The sequence below is a fragment of the Rhinatrema bivittatum genome, chromosome 9 (genome assembly GCF_901001135.1).
Source record: "Rhinatrema bivittatum chromosome 9, aRhiBiv1.1, whole genome shotgun sequence".
Classification (NCBI taxonomy): domain Eukaryota; kingdom Metazoa; phylum Chordata; class Amphibia; order Gymnophiona; family Rhinatrematidae; genus Rhinatrema; species Rhinatrema bivittatum.
Window position 1 is genome coordinate 162,573,643 of NC_042623.1, and position 23,595 is coordinate 162,597,237.

At 45.7% G+C, this 23,595-nt stretch overlaps 1 protein-coding gene across 1 annotated transcript in view; it reads right to left on the reverse strand.

The window, feature by feature from the left end:
- PROC (protein C, inactivator of coagulation factors Va and VIIIa) overlaps positions 1 to 23,595 on the reverse strand; it is a 111,729-nt gene that overhangs the window by 7,677 nt on the left and 80,457 nt on the right. The window contains exons 12-14 of the mRNA XM_029617319.1: positions 10,243 to 10,356; positions 9,700 to 9,834; positions 4,749 to 4,984 (exon numbers count right to left, since the gene is read on the reverse strand). Coding sequence (XP_029473179.1) covers positions 4,749 to 4,984; positions 9,700 to 9,834; positions 10,243 to 10,356 — 485 coding nt within the window. The remainder of the gene's footprint in view (positions 1 to 4,748; positions 4,985 to 9,699; positions 9,835 to 10,242; positions 10,357 to 23,595) is intronic.

The window sequence follows — 23,595 nt, forward strand, 5'->3', positions numbered from 1 at the left end:
ACACCCCTTCAGGAAGTGTGCAAATATTCGCTCAAGACTAAGTCACGGTTGTATGCGCACAAGTACCTGCACAACAAATACACGCTCCAGTCTAGGTTGCGGCCTCATGCGCACAAGTACCTATGCAAATACGCGCTCAAGTTGCTGTCAAATACACGCTCAAATCTAGGCCACAGCCTTATGCACACAGGTTCCTGCGCCTGCAACCGCCACATGGCAATAATGCGCGCACATGCCTACGAATGCAGGAAAAGAACCACTGCCGTGGCCTACCACATAGCTAAGAAATGCCTGCCTTCACCTTTAGCTCATTTAGGCCCGGATCTGTTTAACATCTGGCACCGAAAATCATCAGCCTGAAGAACTTCTGAACAGCTCAGGCCTCCTCTTGACTGGCCAAGAATCCATGGAAACTAGGGCCAAGAGCCAGCATCCCACTAAATATGCTTTGCATTTAAGCAAATTAAAATCGGTAGAAGACCTCTACCAGAACCAGAGACTCCTCCTCAGTGCACCCCTGCGGGACAGGGAACCACCAGCGATAACTGAGGAAGGGATTCCCCTGTCTCTCCCCCCGAAGCTGCTAGGGAATAAAAAATGGCCGCCGTTTCTGCGCTGATGGGGAAAGCCTCAGCGCTAGACCCGGTCACCTACGAGGCTTGTTCTACCAGTGTGGTCATGCTCAACGCAGACCCCTGAACTCCATGCCTCTTTTGTCGCACACACGGCACCACCAGCACCTCAGTGCCAAGCAGGGGAACAGTCCTTCAGAACAACGGAGGCAACATCCGGTCTCCTCCGCAGGCAGAGAAGCTGCTGAAAAACCTCATCGCTGAGCTCCCCGAGCTGCTTAGGTAGCTCCCCCGCTGGAACCCCGTAGCTGCACAGATTCCTCTATCTAGTTTCTTGTTCTCTCTCTTTTTTCTTACTCTCTGAGAACAAATAAAGATACATTGAAACCAATACTTTCCTTTGGTGCAGATATCCGTCTCTGTTCGACAAACTTTAGCGATTCAGCCCAGGACAAACCGTATAAAAGGAATATTTCCCTGCTTCACTGAGCTTGCAGCGCAGAACTGCCAGCAGGTTCCACTGCTGTCTCATGGGGGATGAGGGATCTGGACCACGAGATATTCACCCCACGGACCTCTGGACCAAGCTATCAGAAAGGTCACCAACCCCCTGCTCATCCGCTTCCAATTAGGGGTGAAGACCCCACCAAGACCTCACAATCCCCTGGGAGGATCAAGAAATTTTATCTTTTAATTTTTTTTCTCTCTTTCCAGACTGCAGGTTTTACACCATCTACCATCTGCTGGAGACAGAGAAATACCGAGGGACTGCAGGCGGCACACTGGGTTAAGTACAATGTAAGTGAAACTTTCTCTGTCTCCATCTGTGGCAGGGAGGCAAAACCCAGGAGTCTGGACTATCTGGGTATGTACAGGGAAGAGGACTTTGGCTCAGAAGTTTTGCACAAACCGGAACCATTACAAGTCTTATTCGGGGACCAACTCTCCATGTCACAGAAAAGATCTGGATTAGTTGATAAGCCAGAATAAAGAAGTCTTCTCAGTGTGCCAGGGAAAACTCACCTCATGTTCCATGATATCATTATACTGTCAAGAGTGGAGGTTTGACAGAGATCATACAGGATCAAAGAAGCCAGGCGCCACGTGGTGGATACTGAGGTGAAGGAAATGCTTCAACTTGGGGTGATAGAGTCCAATAGCGACTGATCTTCACCCACTGTACTGATTCCTAAGCCAGATGGCAGCATCCAGTTCTGCATAGACTTCAGAAAAGTCAATGAACCCACTGAATGCCTGAGGACAGCCTATTTTATCTCTATGCTTGACCTTATGAAAGGATACTGTCAGCTCCCACTCACAGAGGCAGCAAAATAGAAAACAGCTTTCTCTAAACCAGGAGGACACTTCCTCTTGCACTTCATGGAGCTCCAGTTATGTTCCATCTACTGTGCCCCCACCAGGGCTACACCATAGGCTATCTTGACATTATCATGAATAGTGGCGACTGGAAAACACACCTAAGCCAGCTACAGCCAATCCCAAGAAGTGCATGATAGGGGGTCAAGAAGTACCATACCGGGATACTTGCTTGGAAAAGGGAAAGTCCATCCCCAAGCACGGAAGATAGAGGTGATTGTCCGGGTGCCAGTCCCAGAAATGAAGAGTACATCTGGAGCCTTATTAGGCCTTACTGAAAGTTCATACTGAACTTTGCAGAAAAAGCCTAGCCCATGACCCATCTGCTATAAAATAAGGCCCTTCGTGCCAAACCAGTTCTGATCAGTCCAGACTTCACTAGGATCTTTATGGTCCAGATGGACGCCTTAGAGATGGGCTTAGGAGCAGTTATGGCCCAAGAGAAAGATGCCAGGAACACCCAGTGGCCTTCATCAGCCAGAAGCTAATGACAAGAGAAAGGAATTAGTCAACAATTGAAAAAGAGGCTTTAACTGTCAAATGCGCACTAGAGGCCTTCCAGTATTATTTGCTGGATCACCAATTCACCCTAGTAACAGACCATTAACTCTTCGTTTGGACTGCCTGAAATAAGGAGTCAAATGGTAGAGCCATGATGTGGTTCTTGGCCCTCCAACCATTTGACTTCTAGTTGCTTGAAAGAAAAATGCCAATGCTGATTTCCTCTCCATAGAAGTGTCCCTAGTGCAGGCAGCCAATGAAGGTTGAGCTGAGGGGGAAGGTGTGTGAACAGTGTACAAAAGGCAGGCTCAGAATGCCTTAAGTTCCAGGGATCAGGCCTAGTTCACCTTAAAGCATACACCAGCAGGGAATCCTGGTCCCAGGGCATTTCCCTTAGGAGGGGGATAACTAACCAGGCTCAGGAGGGAAGGCTGGGGCCTTAGAGAGATGTAGAAAGCAGGGACTATGCCAAAACCGTGTATGTGTAACTGCTACAGCTTTTGTTTCATTATTGTGAGGTAAGCAGCATTTTCTCTGTTTTATGTAAATAAATAAAAGCTTGCCTGAAGAAACCACCAGACTCCAGAAGTCTCTGTTCTCCAGGACATTCCCAAGCCTCAGGCTGCTCCCACCACTTTACATCCTTCAGGGGTGATCTGATTTACCTAGCCAGTGCCACCATTATTAAGCTAAATAGAACGAGCTTTCTAAAACTGCAAATGCTAGTTGGAGTATCATAATGATTTGAGGGCTTTAGCAACAAAATGATCTAAAAGAATATTGCAAGAGTTACAGGGTGAGCTTGACTCAACATAAGATGCAGCAGGAATTATAAATAAAGTCCTGTTTCACAACTTGTTATACAGCTTGAGAGAGGTAGTGAGTAACATCTCTTTAAGAAAAGATCAGTGAGAACAGAAACTGAGCAGAAAGTAACAAACACACAATACTTCATCCTTTGAAACAGAACTGCCATTTAGTGACCTTACAATAGACTCCAGACTTTACAATATAGCAGGCTTTAATTCACAGCTGTTATATATCTCAACAACAAGCCCTGCTGCTTCCTATATCACTGAATATGATCCAATGCCGCAGACCACAAGTGGAAGGTTAAACCGCACATACAAGTCTCTTTTTGGTCTTAAAACTATAAACTATGTGATCCCCTCACAGCAGAAAGTCCAGGTAAGCTTCTTACTGGGATATATTTATTTCACTTCATATTTATTTCCCGCCTTATCTTCTTTCCAGCTTGTTGCAAGCTTCCAAGTTCTCTTCCCTGTTGAATGTAACTTTGACTCATTCCTACTTACTGTTTATCTTTCGTTTACTTGAATAGTTACCCCAGTTTTTTATTCTTGTTAATTGTAAACCGATCCGATATGGTTATTTACTATGAAGGTCGGTATATAAAACTGTTAAATAAATAAAATAAATATAATTGGACAACTTAGTTTATTGTTTCGACTAAATGCAGACAAAACTACTTTGCTGCCTGCCAACTCAAGTGTTTCCATAGGATTCAGCAGTGACTGGTGATTGCCCATTAGAATGTGTGTATGAATAGCAGAAAGTATTACACAGGATGTGTACCAGATAGGGATTGTCAACTGGCTCCAGATTTTCAAGACAGGTTGATCCAGTCCTGGTTTTATCCCATTGCATGCTGGGATTTATTCTGATTTCCCTATTGCATTCCCTAAGAAAAGCAAGACTGTAAGTACCCTGCTTGCAGTGAAGTAAAACCAGGACTGGATCAACCTGTCCTGAAAATCTGGAGCCAGCTGGCAACCCTAGTACCAAAGACTGTTATCTTGTAAGGGATGTCTGTGCAGAAGTAAACAGTGCCAAAAATAACCCACTAGGTATGATACCTATTGGAATTTATATGTATGGGAATGAAATGCACAGGATGATTTCCCACCGAATATATCTTTCTGTATGTAAATCGGGTATAAAGGGCAAAAGTGTATATCCCCCTAGGAATGTTACTGCTGGTTTATCTGCCACTCTTGGCAGCAGCTCTTGTGCATCAGTCCCATACAATCACACTGGTGTTCAATGCTTCCTCTGTCTCTCACTATCAGTCAACACAGATGTTAGCATCCTATCCATTCACATTTTTGCTTGGGGCACCCAGGAGTTCTTGTACTGTGCATAATAAAACATTTCAGCATATACTTTATTCTGCTTTAGAGTTCCTTCCACAGCACACAGTTTAAGTTTATCCAGGTTCTGTTGTGTTTCTGGACCATCTTTCAGCACACCATTTGCTATAGGGAAAATACTACACACCTGCCAAGGGCACTGCCCAGGATTGCACCGAACTCCTCCCACTATTCTTGTGTCATTGTTCTCCTGGATCTCAGAGTTCAGAAAGTCATCATTCAGGATCTCAGCAGTGGCATTTCCTTCTTCTGCTGTCTGGTTGAAGCCCTCTACATTTTCCTCCATTTTGGTCTGGTTTTGTGATGGTAGGTCCTCCAAGAGGGAACGTGTGTCGCTCTTAATCAACCCACAGGGAAACTGAGCTGAAAACATGAGAAACAAACTCAGTAAATATGCTGTTTTTCTCATGGGAAGAAAAAGGGGGTGTGGTTAGGTTAGAAGAGGGGAAAGTGCATGCAGGTATTTCGTTTTAAAAATCTCATGCATATTTCAATGCAGGTGCCGAGCATGGTGCTACAAAAGTACCTGCAATCTCCGCCAGCCCCAAACTCCATTGGGACTTTCCCTTTCAAAACGAGCTTGCAGCTCTGTGCAGAAGACCCAGATTCAGTTCCAAGGCTCAGCTTCTGTTCCCCGCACTGGCCGGGCTAGGGAGTCACTACTCAACGGTGACATAAACTAAGGGGCCGATGCAATACAGTGCGCTTACACGAGCACACTGTTAACCCACTGTTGGACGCGAGTTAAATAGGCGCTAACCCACCCCATAATGCAATAAGGGACAGACGCACATTTATCGCTCAGATATTAACGCCTGCCTGGAATATTTATTTATTTATTTATTTGTTTATTTATTAGTTTTTATATACCGGTGTTCAATTTGGAATATCACATCGGTTTACATTGTAACTGTGTTCAAGAAGTAGGGACTTCCTGTTTTACATTATAACATCAATATAGTCTTATTTAACATTGTAATTAACTTGTATTTAACATTGTAACTTTACTCTTTATTAAATTCTTACTAGGATATTAAACCTGAAACAGTGACGGCAGTACGTCCTATGTAGAGTCTTGTTATTATGACTTTAACATTAATTCTTGGAAAGGATGCTGTATGGATCATTTACGACAGTACGTCTTGTTGAGTGTCTTGTCGTATAATAACGTGAATATTGAGATGTAACTTATATGTCCTTACCTAGTGTCTTTTCGTATGGTAGCATCAATATTTCTAATATATCCAGATAATTTATGTTGTTCTTAGTGATTGATACTGGGAAGAGAGGAGGTTGATAGACATAAGGGAATCTGGGGGATGGGGATGGGGGGAGGAGAGAGAGAGAGGAGATCCTAAATGAGGAAGATGAGGAAAGAATATCAATGGGGGGGGGGGGGCAGAGGAATAAGAGATAGAGAGTATGAGAGGACTGAAGTTAGGGGACAAGTAGAAGTCAGGGAGTGGAGTTGGAATCAAGAGCAGAGGAAAGGCGGTATGGGGAGGAAAGGAAACTGCAATCGAGGAGAGGGAAGAAGCAAGGAAGGGGATCTCAGATGAGGAGGGAAAGTAGATCCAACTCTCTCTCACTCCTCATACCTGACATCACTTTTCTCATTTACACACATATACGCCAAACCTACTCCAATTGATTCATTTATCCCACACATGCACCCCCATCTTCTCATTCACCCCACACTCCCTCAAATCCCCTCACTCGCAAAAACATTAAACACTCCTCCTCCTACTGATCCAGGCTAGGTTGTGGGACAATATTAGTGACGCAGCATCTCAGGGCATTTCCTCTTCCCTCTGAATGTAGTGACACTCCAGCCTGGGCAGCAAGGAAGCAGCCTGAGATGCTTCACCGCCACCGTTGGCTTCCATCCAAGCCTAAATCAGTGCAGGGATATCAGGGGAAAGATGCGTGGGCCGTCCCCACTGCTTGTGTTTCCAAGTGGCCCCCCCCCCCCCAATCTCCCACAGCAAATTCACGGATAAGAGGGAATTTTGCGGCAAGGGCTGGATTTTGCGGTCTTTCCCGTGGCTACCCAGGGGCATTTACTAGAGGGCGTTAAAGGCTGAGCACAGATAAAAGATGTACAGAAAAGCAGAAAAAACTGCGGCGGCCGTTTTCATTACTGGCAGACAGGCAGGCTATGAAAACCGAGGCCGAGTTTACCGGTGTTGGTCTTCATAACCGGCAGCCGCAGCGGGTCGCATTAGCAAGGAGGCGCTAAGGTTGCGCAAGCGACCCTAGCGCCTCCTTCCTAGCGCGACCTCCTAATGTACATATTGCATGGCACCCCCCCCCCTTGTGGGCGTCATGCGTGCATTAAGAAAGCGGGCGCTGAAAAGTCAGCGCCTGCTTTCCACGAACATTATTGCATTGGCCCCTTAGGGGGTGCATACGTACTAGTGGGGGTCACAGTCTGTGGCCCCGGGCCAAGGATTGTCGCTGCAATGGCTGGGTTAATGGGAATTATAAAACACAGGAATCCCCTGGGTAGTGGTGACTGAAGGTTCATGATGTAGTTCCAATTGAGCTGAAAGTTCAAAGGAATGGGAAGAAACTGCCAACATCCACGCCCCCCCCCCCCCCCCCAAAAGGTGTATTTGCAAATAGCATTAGTAATCCTACAGAAAATCTCCCCTTCTCACGAGCACTGTACGAATCCCTATTCCTGACCTGCTCCAACCCCAGGTGCAAGAAGAGGCCCAAGTAGATCTAGATTAGTAGAAGGGAGTCCATCCCTAAGAGACAAATACACATGTGACTAGGCTTGAAAACCACATTTCAATTAGAAAATAACAAAGCTGCAATCATGAAACCTTACGTCCCCAAATAATGGTTTGTCTTAGGGTACAGACCTGTGCAATAAAATAGATGGTAGCTTTCAATAAATGTAAGGTCCTTGTGCTGTTATATAAATCTGTCCAGGAAGATGCCCCATTGTTTAAGGAGTATATCCCTGCTTGCTTATTATCTTTAGCTTAGAAGTAATTTTTTTGGAGGTCCCTGGCATTAACCTAGCTCATCTTCAAGAGTCATGGCAATGTGCTATCCCCCTGTTATTGGACCATGTGGATTGGCCTACCAAAGAAACTCAGGAATATGAAAGATTTTAAATCATTTCATTAAAAAAAATGCACAGCATTTTTTGTTCCAGGAAGCTTTTCTGACTAATAACATATTTAATCAATAATTTGTGTTCTGTCCCCAGCGGTGGGTACATTTTGGTATCTGTATATACACTGCAGTTTAACTGTGCCTAGAATAGTCTTTATTTGTAACCCATGATAAAAGCCTGTGAGCCCTGCCTTTAAGGGGAGTTTTGCCTTTAAGAGAGAATCTCTCCCCCCTGCTTCTTTCACTGGGAAAGGTCTGCATGCCCTCTCAATCTAACTTGAGTCTCCTTAAGTGCCTTATTGGCCCAGGGCACTGCCCTTCATGATCTCCCTGCATCATATGGATCCTAGGCTCGCTACCATTGGATCTCGCCCTCTAGCCCCAGCTTGTTGGGATGTTTCCTGTAATCACTTCCCAAGACTGTTAGTCAGTCTAAGCCATGCTGCTTAAGGGCTAGAAGTGCCTGCAGCCTCTGAAATACAATAAGCTTTTTTACACCTCTCCTCATTGCTTTAATTCTAAAGACTAATCAGCTTCAGAATCCTTTGCCTTCTCATCCTGAATCCCAAGAAAACTCCATCTCCCTTCTCCTGCCTACCTCCAGCTATAAAGATCTCTACCTGGGGCATATACACATTTGGAAGCAACAATTGTGAGTAATGAAAATTATCTGTGCAATAAATATTTCAAACTTAAAAAATCTTTGCCTGTTGACTGATTAAGGGAAGGAGTCAGCTGTCTGGATGAGGGAAATTCGTATACAATGTAAATAATATACCTCTGTAAAGATTATATAATTCTTGTCTATTCCTGTCTCCTTCCTCCCCCAGTTCAACAACCTTGTTATATTGTAACTTTTTTACTTCCTCTGCACTGGTTAAAAGAATAAAGTTATTGCACCCCCTGTTATTTGTAAACCGGCATGATATGATTGTATCATGAATGCCGGTATAGAAAAGCTTTAAATAAATAAATAAAATAAATAAAATATTTCTTATTGAGCCAGCACAATTTGCTTATCATTTTAAATCGTTTTAGTGGGTTTAAATTGCTGAAGATTCTTTTAAATATTTGCAGGCTAAAACGAACGTGCACGCGTGGATACATGCATGTATCGGCACAGAAGCAGAGATACGCTAGAATTTTAAATGACGCGCACACTTGTGTGCGTATGGTTTAAAATGCGCCTACTGTGCATAAGTATGCTCCTAGTTTTAAGACATTAATCGAGCAAACCTTTTTCACGTATCTTCCATAGGACTTTGCCAGCTTTCACGCGCGTATGTAAGCGGATTTTAAAACGTGCTCGCGCGAGGGACATTTCCAGTTTTTCCAATTAGTCCACCACTTTGCCCAGTCAATCTCAACATCATCCTGCATGCCTCCCCCCCACTTGACTTGGACCCCTCACCCTGTCATGTAATCCCTAAAATGCGAGATCTGCAGACTCGTTCGCCCATCAGGAGCAGCAGTAAAGTTAAGTGGCTAACAGGCTGACATGCGCCGCGGCTTCCAGTTTTAAAATATGGAGTTCATGCCTAGAACGGTTGTCCCTGTCCTGGAATGCCCATATCCCACTCCCTTTCCACCCCCTTACGTTTTGCTCATGCATTCGCATATATGCGAGTAAATCATGACTTTTAAAATCCATGTTGCTCACGCGGGGCCCACATACTCGCGTACATGGGAATATTTCTTGTTAGCAACGCTTTTAAAATCGACCCCTTAGATTTTAATGTTTGTGTTAATGTGTTTTGTTTGTATTTCTTTTATGTTTTTTGTGGATTTTTTTTTTTGTAATCCACTTAGCATAATTATTTATTACAGGCAGAATATAAAGATTGTAACTAAATAAATATTGATAAATTGCCCAAAAATTGTCTAGTAGGTATCCCTCCAAATGAAGGACCATGCTGCTTGCCTAAGGCCCGACCCTTTCTGTATAGTACCTGACTCCAAGCAGGTCTTGCCGTCCTCCTGCAGCTCGTAGCCCTGCGCACATTTGCAGATCACTGGCTGGGTCTGCGTGGTGTCCTGGCAGTACTGCCGGCAGCCGCCATTTTTGTACCAGCATTCAAACCTCTCTGCAGGCAAAGAAGGACAAAAGGTTCGCCTCAGTTCCTGCTACAAAAGAGTTCTTTCCTGGGTAAGCACTCAGCAGCAGAGCTGTGCCCGAGTTAAACTCAAAGAGGGCTGGCAGCAAGACAGGTACGTCCTGTGACCCTCCGGACTATCACAGTCTAGAGAAAGGGCTTGTCGTTACAGAGAGGGGACAAAGAAAAGAGCCCAGAGGAGGCTGTGCCGAGTCAGGAAGAGTGACTGATGTCTGCACAACACACAGAACTTAGCATTTATCACAACCGTTATCAAAACGCTTATTAAGATTTGGCAGTATTAGACCATCAGGGTGCAATTCTTTTTTTTTCCCTAGAAGTGCATGTCTGATTCCTTTTGCATTTGCATGGTTGCTTGCGTGCCGTTTTAGTACTCCCCTGTTTCACACAGTTTCCCCGTAAACCTGGGAGGACACAGGCAGATGTACTGGTAGTGATACTGCTGACAGATCCCGCTGTTCTTACAGGGATTCTCTTTGCATGGATTCAAATCTGGTTGAAAGAGAAAAGAAAATCCAGATTAAGTGAGTGATCTGCTAGGACATTTTCTTATGATGAACAAAGGTTAGGGCTTCAGAATACTATCATGTACATGACTACAGGTGGCTGAAAGTGTGCATGTAAGTCTTGTTATTACAAACCTCTTTCCCTCTTTATTCTGAGTGATGGGAGGTCGAGTGATTTAATCCAGGTCAGGGTGAATGATGGATTACCAGTCAGGACTTCAAAAGTAAGGTTTCAACATGCTTTTTTGTTTTTTACTAAGTTAGCAGTGACTGGAGGCAGCTGCAAACTAGAAAACAACCAGAGATTTAAACCTGCAGCTGAGAACATAAGAACATAAGAAATTGCCATGCTGGGTCAGACCAAGGGTCCATCAAGCCCAGCATCCTGTTTCCAACAGAGGCCCAACCAGACCACAAGAACTTGGCAAGTACCCCAAAACTAAGAAGATCCCATGCTACTGATGCAATTAATAGCAGAGGCCATTCCCTAAGTCAACTTGATCAATAACAGTTAATGGACTTCTCCTCCAAAAACTTATCCAAACCTTTTTTGAACCCAGCTACACTAACTGCATTAACCACATCCTCTGGCAACAAATTGCAGAGCTTAATTGTGCGTTGAGTGAAAAAGAATTTTCTCTGATTAGTCTTAAATGTGTTACTTGCTAACTTCATGGAATGCCCCTTAGTTCTTCTATTATTCGAAAGTGTAAATAACCAAGTCACATCTACTCGTTCAAGACCTCTCATGATTTTAAACACCTCTATCATATTCCCCCTCAGCCGTCTCTTCTCCAAGCTGAACAGCCCTAACCTCTTTAGTCTTTCCTCATAGGGGAGCTGTTCCATCCCCTTTATCATTTTGATCGCCCTTCTCTGTAACTTCTCTAGTGCAACTATATCTTTTTTGAGATGTGGAGACCAGAATTGTACACAGTATTCAAGGTGCGGTCTCACCATGGAGAGATACAGAGGCATTATGACATTTTCCGTTTTATTAACAATTCCCTTCCTAATAATTCCTAAATTATGTTTGCTTTTTTTGACTGCTGCAGCACACTGTGTCCTGCAAAAATCTGCCTCTGAACCCCCCCATGTCTTAAAGGCGCAAGTCTCATTTGCCATAGAAAGGCATTGGAAAAGATGTCTGCCACTTTTCAGTTATTTACGTGTTTGCCTGTTAGGGCTCCCAGCCGCAGCAACCCGCGGTCAGGCCCCTTACCTGCTGCGGCAGGCACTCGGCTCCCGTCCTTCCCCTCACGGCATGGAGCGACCAGGCCCCGAGCCCCGCAGCGGTGGCCTGTTTGCAGCACAGGACGCCGCTGACTTGGCCTCAGCATCCACCTCCCTAGGCACGCGCGCCTCTCCCCTCCTTTTAAAGGGCCCGCGGCGGGAAACTTTGCCGCAGCCCTGGAGGATGACGTCACCACACATAAGAACATAAGAAATTGCCATGCTGGGTCAGACCAAGGGTCCATCAAGCGCAGCATCCTGTTTCCAATAGAGGCCAAACCAGGCCACAAGAACCTGGCAATTACCCAAACACTAAGAAGATCCCATGCTACTGATGCAATTAATACACCCGGGTATTTAAACCCGGCTCAGACCTCTGTACTTTGCCTCAGCAACAGGTCCTGCTCAGCCTTGAGTGCGTTGATGCTATTTCCTGATCCTGCTTTCCAGTTTGCCTTCCAGTTCCTGTGTTCCTGTCCAGGCTCCGTTCCTGCTTCTGCCTTCGGACTGACTCCCCGGTTTTGACTCCTGCCTGGTACTTCGCCTCCGCTTGATTGCTGCCTGTCCTGACCTCCGGCCTGTCTCATCGTCCTGCCTGTTAGCTGCCTGTCCTGACTTCTGGCCTGCTCCCGGTATCGCCTGTCCGCTGCCTGCCTCAACCTGGCCTGCCTGATGCCGCCTTCCCTTCTTCCTGGACTCCTCGTCACGAGAGACCCACAACTAAGTCCTGCTGGCCCTGGCACCCAAGGGCTGAACCTGAGGGGAACATTGGCTGGTAAAGGTGAAGCTCCAGTTGAGTCTTCTCCACCTGTACCGCTTCCCGACGATAGGGATCACTGGAGGCCTTCCCTCGGTGGTGGTACCAACCTCGTCTCGGCTCAAGGGTCCACATACGCAAATTTGTCCACTGCAGAAAATACATTTCCATATCTTCCTGCCTCTTGCTAAATGTCTATGGGCTGATAGGGGTCCCCACAAGTGCAGGTGGCACTCAGGTATGACTGCGGGTTTCATAGCTCTGGCTACCTAACTGCCAACAAGTAGGATATAAGGTTAGCAAGTCTCCCTGTTTGAAAGTGTTTTGTAAAGAATATTCATTTTGTTTAGTTTAGTAGCAGCCAACAATTTCAAGTTGGGAAATAATAATTTTACATAAAAGACATGAAATTAGAAGTCAGGATACCTTATAATCGACTCTTCTCTGCTGCTTTCCCCCCCCCCCCCCCTGTCCCATAGGTGCCAGCTCTCTGGGTGCTTGGTACCCCCAATAATATGTACTGCACTCCTGTAGATCGGGAGCTGAGAGCTCAGTGCTGCAGAGTTGTGGGGGAGGGCAGTAAGACAATGCTTCTGTCTCCTTGCTACTAATCCCAGCTCCCATTGCACTCCATTGACTGGCTCTGGAACGTCTGACCAATGGACTTCAGGAGAGGGCAGGCACTGCACTTCTGCTGCCTACTTTTCGGTGCAGCCCATTGGCTGGCTGTGAAATATCTGCCCAATAGGGGACCAGAGAACAGCAGCACCAGAACAGGAAAGTCTGACTTCCTGAGGTGCAGTGGAGATGGGGATAGTTGCTGATAGAAGGGCTAGGCAGGAAAAAAGGGACAGAGAAGCCATAAAGATAGTGAGAGAGGGGCTGAGAGAACTTCTGGGAGATGGTTATAAAAGGGAATAGTGGCTGTGAGAGGACATGAAAGAAGGAATTCTGACTGGGAGAGGAACAGAGACGGGAAGAGCAGCCTGTGAGGCCAGAGAGGGCTGAGACGGAGAGAAGGACTATGAGAAGGGGAAAGGGATGGAGAGAGGGAAAAAGGGGATGCAAGCTCGGAAAAAGGACATGAGCTGTGATAAGAGCAGAAGCAGGGGTGAGCGAAGGGAACTTAAAAGGGAGAGAGAGGTGAAGTGGACTAGAAAAAGAGCTATGTGGATGGGGGCAGGCTGTTACGGGAGATAAAGCAAGAGAAGGGTTGTGAGAAGAGAGGGATTATGGTAGCAGAAGAAGTGAGGAGAGAGATAGAAGTGGCAAGGGGGGAGAGAAGATAATGAGCTGTGGAGAGACAGCCTGTGGATAGAAAGAGATAGACATATGGAGGAATAATAACAAATGATAAAGAAATGAGAGGAAGACTAGAAAATAAGCTTTAAAAGAAAAAAGAAAGGAATAAGGCAGAGAGGAAACTGAGAAAAAGCCAAGAGCCAGCAGAGAGAGGATGGATACAAACTACAGTCACCATGGTAAATAAGGTATTTTACTGGAAGGATGGGGAAGGGGGAGGACAGGGGCAGCAGAACATCTTTTTGGTTGAGGGGGCCAACCAAGCTCTGCCCAAGCTCCGCTCATGTTCCTACTGTCAATTATGACTTTACATTTACAGTTAATATCATTCTATCTTACATACATTCTTTGCATAAATCACAGAGCATAGTTATTCATTCCCAGACCAATTAAATACTTGATGCTAGAAAACCAGACACAGTGGTAAGAGAGAAAAATAGAACAAGACAATCTGCTATAGATTCTTTCACAGAAACTAGCAGAATATCTTACCTTAGTTACACATGCAGAACACAGACAGATCCCTCACCAAATACAGAATAAAGAAACCATAAAGTATAAATAGCAAGATGCAGACAAAAACTGAACTGGAAACTGCAAAAAGCCAGACTCTGCACTGCAACAGTGGAAAAACAGAAATATCACCATTCCTCATAAAGCATCAAACGACAACACTGAGAAATATAAAACATCAATCATAATAGTAAAAACATACTAAGAAAAAGAATATTTCAAAACAGTTGACAAATAGAACATTCAATAATAAACTCATATACAAAATGTTTAAAAAATTCCCAAAAATCAATGAAATAGTTCAAATAACCCCAATAATTAAAACTAATAGAGATAAAAGAAATACGCTGCTGTCCAGGGAACTTTTGATTTCCATTCACCCTGAGATTGTCATGGTTTAGTTGGGGGAGGAGAGCCCACGCTGCCAATGGGTCTATTCTTTTTTTTCCTGTTGGTGTGTTTGCCAGTGCTCCTCCTGCTCCTTTCTTCTGGCCACATGGGCCAAAGCTGCTTCTGAGCATTCCCTCTCACTCTCCCACCCCCTTCCTTTCCCTCCTTACCTCTCATTCAGTCCCCTCTTTCCTTCCTTCCTGTATCACTCATTCCTCCTCCCTTTTTCTTCCCTCTTCTCTCATCCCCTTTCATTCTTTCCCTCACTTCTCATCCACTTATCCTCCCTTTCCTTCTCACCCCCTCACCTACTCCTCCTCCTCCTTTTGCTTCCTTCCCCTCTCACTCCTCCTCCTTTTCCTTTTCTCTCCTCACTCCCTTTCCTTTCCTTCTCTCCTCCCTTCCTCACACTCACCAGCTTCCTCTCACTCACAACCTCTTCCTTTCCCTTTCCCCTCCCATTCCCTTACTCTTCTCAGTGAGAAGGGAGAGGAAGCAAGGGGAGCAGAGTGAGGGGGGGGAGAGAGATGCGGGGGAGTGAGAACTTTTCACTTCCTTTCCCTTCCTTTTCACTGCCTGCCTCAGTTCTTTCACTTCCTCTGGCCTGCTGGTGCCTCTTCAGCATTGCCACAGTTTTCTTCAGCTTGCAGGGGTGGGGAGCCTGCGGGAACATCATCACTATACCACCCTGGTTTTCTTCAGGCCTGCCCACATGAAGATCGCAGCCTTAGCAGTGCCTCGGTGCCCAGTGATGTCTTCAAGCGCCGGCAGCCAAGGATTAGGAAGCAGTCGCAGGCACTGCAAGGCTGTGATCCTTCTACACTTTCAGTGCAGCCCCGGAGGGTGTGTGAGGGGGATTGGGGCAGGGGCAGTAGTGGCCATGGAAATTATTGGGGGGGGGGGGGGGGGGGCACCATGATTTTGAGGGAGGAGGTTATGGTGGCATGCGATATCATAGGTTCAAAATCTCTCTCTTTAAAATTGTCAGCTTCAGTTTTGAGAGGGGCTGTGGTACAGGGCTTGTTACAAAAATAAACCCATTCCCCTGTTATATCCCACAGGAGACAGCAGTTATCTCTGTGGTTTCCAAATTGAAGGCAGAAGCAGTACATGCAGCTGTTGCTCTGGAGCTGGGGAGATACTAACTGCCCAGCTGCTAGAGCTCAGGACATGCAGGTAGTGGAGTGTCTCGCAGGCATGGGACTGGCTCTGGACTAGAATCTGAGAGTGCTGCAGGGGGGAGGGGGGCAGGAGTAGTCCAGGAAAAAAAAATGCCTGGGCTCAGGGAGTTCAGAGCAGGGAAGTGATCCAAGTCTGTGGAGGAGGAATCGCAAATTGAAAGGTGAGATGACCCTGCCAGTAAAGGGAAACCTAACCTGAAAATGGGTGAGAACATACCTGGGTGCTCTCAGGCTTTCACCTTGAGGCTCAGAGAATTTGCATCAGTTGCAGGGTCTCCGGGGAAACACTGGAAATCTCAGGGCCTCTCTGTATACAGCTCAGCCACTCCCCTTCCTCAATAAGCCTGCAGGGAACAGGAGAAGTGGGGCGAGCCTGGAGCAGACACTGCAAGCAGCATGTGGAGGAGAAACTGGAGAGGGGCTGCAGTGCACACAAACCTCAGTCTGCAGCTGTGATTCCAGGGCTTGGGACTCACTCAGCTAAGGGTAGAGCGAGGATGCATAAGTCATGGAGCTGAGACTTATAGGGGGAGGGAGCACAGAGAGTGCTGGAGTCAGGGAGAGATGAAGGGGAAGGGAGGGGAACAGGTAATGGTGATGAGTGGGAGAAAGAGAAAGTGTGGATTAGTTGGGTGAGGGGAGCAGTGAATGAGAGAAAGCTGATACATATTATTCCATTCCTTCCCCTGCTAATCAACAGAAATCTTAGGTGACCATAACTCAAAAGTTCTCAGGTATGGGTGGGTATCAGTGAAGTGAACCTAACCTGCAGAGGAGGGCAGTTGGCTAAGGAGTGGTGAGGAGGAACTTCCTGGGGAGTGCAGGGATGAGAAGGATTGGTCAGTGGGAAATGGGGAGCAGAGCATTCAAAGGGGATGTAGGGCGTGGAGCTGGAAGAGGGGCATTAAATCCCGTCCCCCAAATATAAAATTCAAAGTATGCCCATGCGGGACGGGGAGAAATAAGAATGTAGAGGGGGTAAAGAGGGGAGGGGGAATAGGAGATTAGGAGAATGAAATAAAAGGGGGGTTGATAGAGTGTGGTGGTGGCAGGTGAGAGTGGGGGAAGGGACTTTGGTGTAGATGGGTCGTTGGTGAGGAGGGGAAATGGAACAGGAGGGAGGAGATTGGTAGGAATGAGCTGGGATTGGGGAGAAGAATGAATTGTGGGACTTTGAGTTTTTGGCCATATGAGTCTTCCCTATGTCCACATTCCTCGGGGTCCCGCTTGGGCAAACGGGAGCAACCCCGAAGCCCCCCTGCCAGGGTTACGGTTTCCCTTCCCTCTTTCCCATCCGTGTCATTCTGTGCCTAACAGGTGCATGCCTGGCAGTGGCCCCCCCTTCCCCCCCCCTTCCCCTCACCTTTCTCCCAAGCCTCTGCGCATGGTACTTCTTTAGCCAGCTGTGTCACATTTTGTGATTTTGTTCAGACCTCTTCTTCTCTGTCCCCTGCGGGATGCAGGGCACAGTTATTTGTCTCATATTTCGGTGGGAGAGTGGGCTGGTGCCCCTCTCCCGGGCATTTTTCTGTACGGTCTGAAATAGGCCCTATGTCCACATTACCTGCTCCTCTCTGGACATTTAAATACCGGCTGCTCAGTCACATTTATAACCCACACTGTAATTTACATTGAGTTCAGCACCCCCAATTATTTTCAGAAGTTGGCTCTTGTGCCCTGCATTCTTCAGACCTCAGCTCAGCTGCTGCATTCTGCTCCTCTCCCTGCTGTACATCTTACTGCATTGCTCTCTGCTCTCCTCATCTCATCTATATTCTGTACCTGCTGTCTGCTCCCCTCCTAGCAGTGCTCGATTCCTGCTGTCCTCTCTCCTGTGCTCTGTACTATTCCTTACTTCCCCTCCCCCCCCCCCCCCCCAACACTCACTACGGTTTATTCCTGCTCTCTGCTTCCCCTGTACTGTTGTCTGCTTTCCTCTTTGCTGTGTTCTATTCTTCCTTTTTGCTCTTTTCTCTCTGGGAGTCATATCTCCAAATGGGTTTGTTTTGTACATACCATGACAGGAATGAGCTTTAAACCAGAGTATGTTACCTATGATCGGGGCGGATTGGCCTATTGGGGGATCAGGCATCCCCCGGTGGGCTGGTCGCACTGGTCACATGGCCTGCTGAGGGGCTGCTGTGGAAGAAGGTCTCGGCAGGGCCACAACATATGTGTAAGAGGCTCTCTCTTGCATGTGTATGAGAGAGTGAGCACCTGCATGTGTGTATGAGAGAGAGAATGCCTAGGTGGGTGAAGGAGAGAGCCACAGGATAAAGATTGTGTGGACCCCCTTCCCTCAAATCCACAACAATCTCTGGGTGAGTGGAAATCAAAAGATCCTGTTGTTTTTTGTTTTTTTTTAATTTTATGCTATGGAGAGCTGGAGATTTTTTAATCCTGTTTTAAATTTTGGGGTGTTATTTCATGTGTCTACTGTTTTGAAATATTTTAGTGGTATCTGGAAAATATTAGAAGAAATGTATGTGACATTTTAAAATTATTAGATGTTTGTGGCCTGTTTTGACATGAGGAAGTCAGATACCCCATGGGCCAGTTTTGAAAAAATCCCCCGGGCTGATATTTTTCTGCAATCTGCCCCTGCCTATGTTCGTAATCTCTCATATTTACTGCTAATGTTCTTAATACTTGTGTTTGGACAAAGAGAGCCACCATCTGGAGCTCATAGGGTATAACATGTATAGGCAACACATTGAGACATGCTTGGAAGTTCCTTTTAATTAAGCTGCTAGTGTCCAATACAATTGGAATTATTTCTGTATTTTGCCACATTTTCTTGCTCTCTCTCTTGCAGGGGCAGATTGCAGAAAAATATCAGCCCGGAGGATTTTTTCAAAACTGGCCCATGGAGTATCTGACTTCCTCATGTCAAAACAGGCCACAAACATCTAATAATTTTAAAATGTCACATACATTTCTTCTAATATTTTCCAGATACCACTAAAATATTTCAAAACAGTAGACACATGAAATAACACCCCAAAATTTAAAACAGGATTAAAAAATCTCCAGCTCTCCATACCATAAAATTAAAAAAAAACAAAAAACAACAGGATCTTTTGACAATTGACGATGCCGTTCTTGTGTTTTTCTCCTTTATCAAAATGTCATAGAAACATAGAAATGACGGCAGAAAAAGACCAATCGGCCCATCCAGTCTGCCCAGCAAGCTCCCACACTTATTTTCCCATACTTATCTGTTTCATTATTTTCCCATACTTATCTGTTTCATCGACCACCAAGTTCAGGGCACTTGTTGGAAACTGTTTGATTCAAATTTCCTGCCATCCACTGTCACTGATGCAGAGAGTAATGTTGGAGTTGCATCAAAGGTAAGCATAAGGCTTAATGGTTAAGGGTAGTAACTGCCGCATCAAGCAAGTTACTCCGATGCTTGGTTACCCAGACTGCACAGATCAATGCCTTGTTGGATGTTGTCTGAATGTAAAACCTGTTTTCCACAATTCCCCCTACCGTTGAAGCAAAGAGCAGTGCTGTATATGTATTCAAAGTGATGTATCAGGCTTAATTGGTTTAGGGTAGAAACCGCCGTAATAAGCAAGCTACCCCCACGCTTATTTATTTACCCAGATTGTGATGTTCAGTCCTTGTTGGTGGTTGTCTGAATGCAAATCCTGTTTTCTACATTTCCCCCAGCCGTAAAAGCAGAGAGTGACTCTGTATATGCATTCAAAGTGATGTATCAGGCTTAATTGGTTTAGGGTAGTAACCGCCGTAATAAGCAAGCTACCTCCACGCTTCTTTATTTACCCAGATTGTGAAGTTCAGTCCTTGTTGGTTGTTACTGAATGCAAATCCTCTTTTCCACATTTCTCCTTGCCGTTGAAGCAGAGAGCAATGTTGGAGTTACGAAGGCCTATTGAGTAAGGGTAGTAATCATTAGGTAGTAGCTTGCATTCCAGTACTCCACCCCCATGGCTCTTCTCTTCATTCCCATCCTCTAGCCTTTATGGATCCAAAGTGTTTATCCCATGCCCGTTTGAAATCCTTCACAGTTTTAGTCTTCACCACTTCCTCCATAAGGGCATTCCAGAAATACTTCCTGACATTGGTTCTGAGTCTTCCTCCCTGGAGCTTCAAATCGTGACCCCTTGTTCTACTGATTTTTTTCCAACGGAAAAGGTTTGTTGTTGACCATGGATCATTAAAACCTTTCAAGTATCTGAAAGTCTGTATCATATCACCCCTGCTCCTTCTCTCTTCCAGGGTGTACATATTTAGGTTCTTCAGTCTCTCCTCATAAGTCATTTTATGAAGACCATCCACATTTTTGGTCACCCTTCTCTGGACCGCCTCCATCCTGTCTCTGTCCCTTCGGAGATACGGTCTCCAGAACTGAACACAGTACTCCAGGTGAGGCCTCACCAAGGCCCTGTACAAGGGGATCATCACTTCCTTTCTCTTACTAGATATTCCTCTCTCTATGCAGCCCAGCATTCTTCTGGCTTTAGCTATCGCCTTGTCACATTGTTTCGCCAACTTCAGATCATTAGACACTATCACCCCAAGGTCTCTCTCCTGCTCCGTGCACATCAGCCCTTCACCCTCCATCAAATACAGTTCTTTCGGATTTCCACATCCCATATGCATGACTCTGCACTTCTTGACATTGAATCTCAGCTGCCATATCTTCAACCACTCTTCCAGCTTCCTTAAATCCTGTCTCATTCTCTCCACTCCTTCCGAAGTGTGCGCTGTGTTGCAGATCTTAGTATCATCTGCAAAAAGACAGACCTTACCTTCTATCCCATCCGCAATGTCGCTCACAAAGATATTGAACAGGACCGGTCCCAACACCGATCCTTGAGGCACTCCGCTCAACAGCGCTCTCTCTTCAGAGTAAGTTTCATTTACCATCTCACATTGTCTTCTGTCCATCAACCAGTTTGCAACCCAGGTCACCACCTCAGCACTCACTCCTAAACTTCTCATTTTATTTACAAGCCTCCTGAAATCCAAGTAGATGACATCGAGCGCTCTTCCTCCATCTAATTCCTTAGTCACCCAATCAAAAAAGTCAATCAGATTTGTCCGACAGGACCTTCCCCTGGTGATTCTATGCTGCCTCTGGTCCAGCAATTCTTCTGACTGTAGATGGTTCATTATTCTTTCTTTCAGCAGCAACTCCATTACTTTTCCTACCACCAAGGTGAGGTTAACCGGCCTGTAGTTTCCAGCCTCCTCTCTGCTCCCACTCTTGTGAAGTGGGACCACCACCACTCTTCTCCAATCACTCGGCACCACTCCCATTTCTAGCGATCTATTGAACAGGTCACGAGGCGGACCCGCCAGCACATCTCTGAGCTCCCTCAGTATCCTGGGATGAACCTCATCAGGCCCCATGGCTTTGTCAACTTTTAGTTTTCCTAGCTCTTCCCATTCATTCTCTTCTGTAAATGGAGTTACATCTACTCCACTCCCCTCCAGTTTCTTATTAACTAGCGACGGTCCTTCTCCAGGGTCCTCTTTAGTGAACACCGAACTGAAGTATTCGTTTAATATTTCTGCCATTTCTTCATCTCTCTCCACACATTGATACTTTTCACCTTTCAATTTCACTATACCACTTGACTTTTCTCCTTTCTCTGATGTATCTGAAAAATGTTTTGTCACCTCGCTTTACCTCTTTGGCAATCTTTTCTTCCACTTGACTTTTTGCCGTCTTGAATACTTTCTTCGTCTCCCTCAGTTCCACCAGATATTCTTCCTTGTGCTCCTCCCTATGGGATCCTTTATATTTCTTGAACTCTGTTCTTTTAGCTTTTATTTTGTCAGCTACCTCCTTTGAGAACCAGATAGGTTTCATTTTTCTTTTGTTTTCTTTACTTTTCTAATTGCTCGTTTTAGTTTGGTCCATTGTTGTTCCACATCTCTCTTGTTCGCCCAGCCTTTTAGTTCTTCCTCCAGGTACTTCCCCATTTCATCAAAGTCCGTGTTTTTGAACAGCAAAACTTGGGTCTTCGGGCTTCTTCTCTGTATCCTATTTGTGATATGAAACCATACCGTTTGATGATCACTGGTGCTGAGGTGGGCACCCACCTGGACCTTAGAGACATTATCGCCATTGGTGACCACTAAATCGAGTATAGCTCCCTCCCTCGTGGGTTCCATTACCATTTGTTTGAACAGAGCCCCTTGCAGGGCATCCACTATCTCTCTACTTTTGTTAGATTCTGCAGAAGGGATTCTCCAGTCTACATCCAGCAGATTAAAATCTCCAACTATCACCACTTCTCCCTTCTTTCCCATCTTTTGGATGTCTTCAACCAGATCTCTGTCAAGCTCTTCCATTCGATTTGGAGGCCTGTAAACGACTCCAATAAAAATGGATGCCCCATTATCTTTTTTTAGGTCAGCCCATAGTGCTTCTTCTTTGCCCCTTCTTCCTTGCAGCTCAGATGCTTGGATATTGTTTCTGACATAAGGAGCCACTCCTCCCCCTTTCCTGTCCTCTCTGTCCTTCCTTAATAAGTTATAGCTCGGTATTGCCATATCCCAGTCATGAGATTCCATGAACCAGTCTCCATGACAGCAACAACGTCCAAGTCTGCCTCTACCATTAGGGCTTGCAGATCTGGAATTTTATTGCCCAAACTATGAGCATTTGTGCTCATAGCTTTCCAGCTTTTCTCGTTCAGGTAACTGCTTTTCTTGGACTCCTTTTGTGCCTTATTTAGTTGCGTTTTGTTATCCACTTCACCCTTTTCTATGTTTGGCTTTCTACCATCAAAGTTTTATCACGTAGAATGAGAATGTCCCAATGGATCACAACTTCTTCATTCTTTGCAATTATGTTAGGTCGTCATCCCAGTGTTTTTCTGGTACAGAAATATTAAGAATATTTATACAGTTTCCAGTGAATGATCCCATGCTACCTTGTTGTGTCTTTCTGTACACAGGACTTATAACATCAGCAGATTGCATTCTGTACCTAGGGGTGCTAACTGGCTGGTATTTGGCTGGCCTGGCTGGTTTACATTAAGGTAGGCCAGCAGCTGGCAGGATCTTTAATCTGGCAGCATTATTGCTGGCCTCCACATCAGCAAAACCTATTCCTCACACTCTCTACAAGTTACCCCTATGGTCTTCTCAGCCTCATCTCTCTCTCATGGACCTTTTCTTTTTTTTTTTTTTTTTTTAAATTATTATTTTATTGGTTTTATATCATGCATTACATTGCAGAACCACAACATGTTCTCTATCTACTATGGACCTTTTCTTATGGAGGAGAGACAGCTCCTAGGCCTGACAGCAGCAACAATTGTAACAAAATATGAGGGTGTACGTTCTCTGCTCCTAGGCATTGCCTTCTGTACAGAAGCAGGAGGTGGAGAGGCCACCACGGGGCCTGGGAATAGAGCGTGCAGCCTCATAGTTTGCTGCTTATGCTACTAGTTATTGGGCCTAGGAGCAAGGCTGATGAAAGGGTATCTGGTGACCTAGGCAAACCTTCAATCTTATGCACCCCTCTCCACTGAGGAAGAGGGTAGTTAGGGACTATTCCAACAGTAGGTGGGAGTGCGTCTGACAGCTCCCACCCAATCAGAAGAGGAGCGAGAGCTGCTAGGACAGAGACTGCAGGAGCTCTTCAGTTCATCTCCTGCTCTTGACATGAGCAGCAAGGCAGAACCAGAAGAACCAGGCAGGAGTTTTCCGGGAAGTTTTCCGGGATGTTGCCACCCCCTAAATTTTGGTGCTCTAAGTGATTACCTAACTCACCTTGTGGAAGGGCTGTCTCTGCCTAGGAGCAGTCTCTTCTCCATAACAAAAAGTGCACAGGGAAGGGGAGGTTGTGCAAATAAAGGAA